We start from the raw sequence: 5,615 nt of genomic DNA, 5'->3' as shown, positions 1-5,615 counted from the left end.
GGAAAACCACACCTAAAAAAATCTTCCATTTTTTCCCAAGGTACTCTACAAGTCGTTGTTTATCTGAGCAAGCCACAAATGTAAGACTCTGCACGCCAATTACAGCCCAGTTACTGGGAATCCAGGTTCGCTATGAATCAGCGTTAGCATGAGGCTTGTCCAAACACAGCTTTCTGCTCTGTAACTATGTCTCACGTTGGAAGTTCCCCACCTCAGTCCAAAGTCCTCCTTTCCTTACTCCTGTCTACAGTCTGGTTTGAAATTTTTACACCACTCCAGGCAATCCTGTCCCTGCCCTTTGCTTAGCTGGTGGTTGGCAGCTCTGGAGAGCAGACAACACAAGTCCTTGTTCAGGCCAAGATAAGGGCTGTGCTAGTCACAACTGTGTTTAAATTCACTGCTGGCTTTACTAGTGACAGAACTAGGGACTGCAGAGCCTCAAAATAATGTCAGAAGAAATCTAAAGTTGCTAAAAGTAGAGAGAGATCCACTAAACAGAGCCCCCTCTTGCAGAATAGCTGGCTGTTACATTTAAGCGCCTACTTTTTTGTATCAACTCTGGGCTGATCGTTATCGGACACTGGAAAACTCAGTTAAAGAACACAGGTACTTCAGAAGACCTGCACATCACCCTTCATTTTCTTTTTAAAATAAGGTTTTACACTTTATAAAGAAAATTACCTCATTGGGGAGGTATATGAAAAGGCCTCTGTTTTTAACCAGATGCTACAGGCAGCCATGAATAATTTCTTTACAAAGTAACTGAAACCATACCCGTTTTTTTACAACTGGCATCTCATCAACCCATAATCCTCACAGATTAACACTGAAGTTCAGTTTCCACCAAACTACTCCTTTAGATTTCTTTGTACATCACAAATGACTACCTAAACCCTGCTGGGTTTGTGCAGGACGGCTAGAGCTTCACAAAACGTACAAGGCAAATAATACCAAACTTCAAAATGTTGTAAAATAACTTCAGGACTGGTTAGTAAGAACTGTTACCGATCTATGAAAATGCACACCTCCATGCTCCCTATTCAGACTAGGGCACAGGGCATTTAAGTGCAAATTTTCTGTCCCTCCTCTGCCATTCCCCCCTCCCCCCTGCAAACTGCCTCAGTGCTGCCACTTTCCTGTTCCCATGAAACGATGCCAGAACAGGTGAACCGCAAAATGGTAGGTTTCGATTAACTGTTGTTTTTTCTAAATTAAACTTACCAGACATGGCAAAGTTAAAAGAAAAAATTGTAACAATAATTAAAAGAATGTTTTCAAGAATTACATTAGTTCCTTCTTCCTGTGCACATTATAACCATAATTAGCCACATTGGTAAAATATACAAAGTGTAGCAAATTGTACCATTCAACAAGTTGGCGTGGAATTTCTTCTGCACAAAACATTATCCCCTGTATTTGTCACATAAAAAAAATTTCAATATTCCACCTAGAGATAAAACTAAATTCAAAGCCAAATGCTCCAATTAATTTTGTAAATTAATCTTTACTACATGATGGTTAATCATTTAAAATTCCATAATACTGGCAACAAACTGACCATAAAATTACCATCACAGTTTCTTCCAGGGAAAACTGCTTTTAAAGAAGAGGGTGATAAGGCAGGTCTGCCTATTAATTGTAAAAACATTACAAGGTGAATGTTAATGTAACTAAAAACCTGGTTGCTGGCCATCTCTCAGTAGGGCTTCATGTGAAACAGATGCTGTTCTTATAGTTTTTTGCAGGTTATAATTTATACTATAGGCAATTCATCACTGATGTGTGACAGCTATGCTTTTGAAGAGCTGAAGCTACATCTTATAAATGAAAAAAGCTACCAGCATCCATTATTCTGCAGATGGATCCCTAAAAACTAAGTGCTTCAGTATCATGAGGTCTACTGCTAATTTCCATTAGTCCAGGAGAAAAGAGCTTATTGTATGACAGTCATGAAACATACTGAAAAACAGTAACTTAAAAAAACCTAAATCCTTCATATTAAGCAATCATCGCTTAGTAAAGTTTAGTCATTAATGATGGTGGTTTAAGTTTTGTTTTGCTGTGATCTTCAGGCTTATAAATATTTTAATGTGGAATTAGTACAGCCTTTATAATGTCTGATCCTCTCTCAAAGACATAACTAACGTAGAAGTGACTGAAAAGACTGGTAGACACTTCAAAGAGCAAAACAGTGCATTTCACTACTGAGACCAAACATGCACATGAATAAAATCAAGAAGGAAACTTTAAAGAAGGGAAGGAAAAAAGAAAAAAGGTAGCTGAAAAAAGAGTAGGTGGGAAATTTCAGTTTCAATCAGCCCCATTTCAGAGGCAGCCTACAGAAAGGCGTGCTTGAACTGGGTCTCTTCCACACAGCAGTCCTGCAGTTCAAGCCGGCAGCTGTGGCCACAGCCAATGCTTGCCTGCAGTGGGCAGAGATGTGACAGGGGCCTCCTTCCCCCATGCCCTCACCTCCTGTGGGATGCCTTCACACCCCAGGGCCCCAAACTCTACCCCACTAGAATCAGACAGGGTAGCTCCCAGCCAGAAACCACGGGCTGAGCTACTACCACTGCTGCCTGTCTGGCATCCTGAGCAAGAGCTTTCCAGCAGTAATGCTGGTCCCTGCCTGGCCTGCATTCATCCACTTTCCAAGGAAACCGCAGCATGCACAGTAGCTAGCAGGATGGAGAGTGTGAAACAGATAATTAGTTAACATCTCCTTCACAACAATAATCTCTGCAAAGTGGCAGCTCTCAATTTCTCAGGACTTTGCCTTTAAAGAAAACCAGACTGCTTGAACTACAACGGATGGTAGGAACAATACTGTACTTGTCTGCCCCCAGAGTATCCCAGAAACCCTTGGACACCAATGGTTAAAAGGATTACATACTTTCAGTTTCTGGCAGCAATTTGCAACCCCTTCTCATGTGACCAGCAACAACAAAAAAAAAACACGTTAAGAAGGGCATTCACAAAAGTGGAGTTTCACAATTACTCATGCAAGTAAAAATTCACACACTAGAAATTACAGTGAATATGGATTCACAAAAATGATCCACTATGAAAATTCACACGGACACATTAAGTGGTGCTTAAGTAACACACTGAGGAAATGCCAGTTGCAGTGTGAATAATTAATATGAACAGCAAGTGAATAGTTGGCAAGAGGTCTCAACTCAAATATATTTGAGTACGTAAAACTTTCTTGAATAATAGCCTAACTTATTTGTGCGGTCAAAGTCTGTTCTCAGATAATTCACTATTAAGGAAAAAAAAGGAGCAATTTTCATCAGATAAAACCATTTACTGAGAACTACTCATGTCAATTTACTCTCTGAACTGTTCTTCATGATAAGTTTTATTGAGTTCTTGTTTTGCTTTTGGTAGTAAAAGGTTAAATGAGAATACCCCTTTGGGAATAATGTCAAAAGCATGAGTGAAACCAAGAAGCTGTCTGCATCCCTGGAGACGGTCCAGGTGTGGAGCCTAGTGGATGAAAGAAGAATGTGAAGTATCTACCCCACCTCTGGGATTTTTTTCTCCAAAAGTGCTTCAAATACATGCATTAAGTGAAGGGTTGTTCTTTAAAAAACGTGACAACTTTGAGCTTTCCTCTTGAGAATTGTTTTCTCTTTGGGGATGCCTTTTCTAACAGAACTTAGAAAAACGTGTATTGTAAGCATTAAGTGTTATTAGAGGTCCAAAATTAATACTATGCTGAGCATACTTACACCAGTAAGTCCCGCTAATGTACACATTTTATAGCTAACTGTAACCCTCAGAAAGTTAAAAGTAGAACATCTACTCAAGTTGCATATTCCAGCTTTTTGGTATATATGTTTACTTAGGAATGTACTGCCTATTACATAAGAGCAAACTAATTCTACGAAGAGCAAAGAAAAATCTTGTTGGTACTCTGAGTAGGACCCTGCTTTAATCTCTGGATGAAGTTGATGAATGAAACTCTTCACCATTATCAGCTGTGCAACTGGGATTGCAAGCCACCTGCTAACAGTATTAATGCCATTTTCTCTGTCTCTTACAGAATTAACAGCATTCAATACAACTATTCATTTTGTTCCCTGCTGGTTTTTGTCATTAAGCTTTTTTCCACCATTAGTCACAGCCATCTTGATGCAAAAACACGGCACAGAAAATGTTTTTATTGCCAACCTGTGAGGGTGATATCATCATCTTCTATGATTTGCTCTTCTGCAACGTCCAGAGAGTTTTCAGTGATCATGTCACTAGGTTCATCCACACAGGTTAAGCCAGAGTAGTTATGTAGCAGTTCTGCACTAGGAACATGCTCCACGATGACAGCAGGGAAAATGGATGGATCACCAAGCTGGAGGACAGGGGGGAAAAAACAACAACAAAACAGTAGTTAGACCACATCCAATCTAAACACTTATTGATTAATACTTCAACAGACCTATACTACATCACTTGAATGTTAGACTGTCAGGAGGGGGTACCAAAGAACAAGATGATTTTTAGAACATGTAACCAAATAGCAGCAGTGTCCCACTATGAGACAGGGGCTGAATATCACTGAAGTATCTGACATATTGACTTCACTCCAGACTTCTGTGACGTGATTTTACAGCATTAAAGTTGACAATAGAGAGCAGTGGCACAGCGCAGTAAGTGACAAACGTTGCTGGCAATAATACAGCACGAACGACTTGTCACAAGCACCTTCATCTTCTGCTCTTCCCATCAAGCTGGGGGTGGAGGAGTCCTGTGGCTGTCAGGACTGCATGAAGCTCTCACAGGCACCAAGTTTCCCATGAGACGTTATGTGAACTTCACTATTTTAGGACACACTTGCTAAAAGATGAAGGCGTGTCATGGGTTGATATAAGTGCTCTAGTAAATTCCCTAATTCTTACGGCTTTAGTCACTTGATATTCCTCGCACCACACCCACCCCACCACTTTCCTTCCTAAGTCTGCTTTCAGACATCATCCTATTGCCTTGATAGTTATTTTGCATCAGAGATATAGAAGAGAAGTCGTCCCTGGAAAACAGAAATCAAGCTGACCAGCCATAATAATGAAATGCACACTCTCTGAAAAGGAAATCGTTCAACAGGAAGAGGTTTTCAGAAAATAACATCTGCTACAGACACTGTATTTTCTAAACTGTCTTTTAAAATGTCATTTGCAGGAAGAAAGTCATAGCTGGTGATAGCAGACTAGGTTCAAAGAAAGTCTACTGTAACTCTAAGATTCTCTCATCACAAAAATAAAACATGCTACAAATGCGGTAAGCTTAAAACCAAGAAAACAAACCAAAAAGTTGCTAAAATATGTTTCTGAGAGAACCAGTATATGTACGAGGGAGCCCCTGGTGGTCTAGGGGAAAGGCGCTGCACTGTCACTGCAGAGACCCAGGTTCGATTCCCTGACAGGGCCCCTCCCCGGGCAGATGGAGCTCGTTAGCCCTGTAAGGCAATCCATCTACGTCCTGAGGACCTCGCTGCCACCGTCCAAGCGTGCTTGGCCCCGGCAGATGAACCTCAGGATTAAAGGGTGGGCTCAGTTCCGCGCACACTGTGTCTCACCTAAAAAATCCAATGCGCAGGCTGGAAGGTGTAAAGACCTTCC

At 40.8% G+C, this 5,615-nt stretch overlaps 1 protein-coding gene across 1 annotated transcript in view; it reads right to left on the bottom strand.

The window, feature by feature from the left end:
- The window catches only part of ELF1 (E74 like ETS transcription factor 1), a 29,360-nt gene extending 24,989 nt beyond the window's left edge, over window positions 1-4,371 (bottom strand). The window contains exon 1 of the mRNA XM_027908547.1: window positions 4,177-4,371. Coding sequence (XP_027764348.1) covers window positions 4,177-4,246 — 70 coding nt within the window. The 5' untranslated portion in view covers window positions 4,247-4,371. The remainder of the gene's footprint in view (window positions 1-4,176) is intronic.
- Between the last annotated feature and the right edge of the window lie 1,244 nt (window positions 4,372-5,615).

This window comes from Empidonax traillii, unplaced genomic scaffold (genome assembly GCF_003031625.1).
Source record: "Empidonax traillii isolate 1590-97213 ecotype Southwest subspecies unplaced genomic scaffold, ASM303162v1 scaffold1746:size129677, whole genome shotgun sequence".
NCBI classification, from domain to species: domain Eukaryota; kingdom Metazoa; phylum Chordata; class Aves; order Passeriformes; family Tyrannidae; genus Empidonax; species Empidonax traillii.
This window is presented reverse-complemented; position numbering and strand designations above follow the sequence as displayed.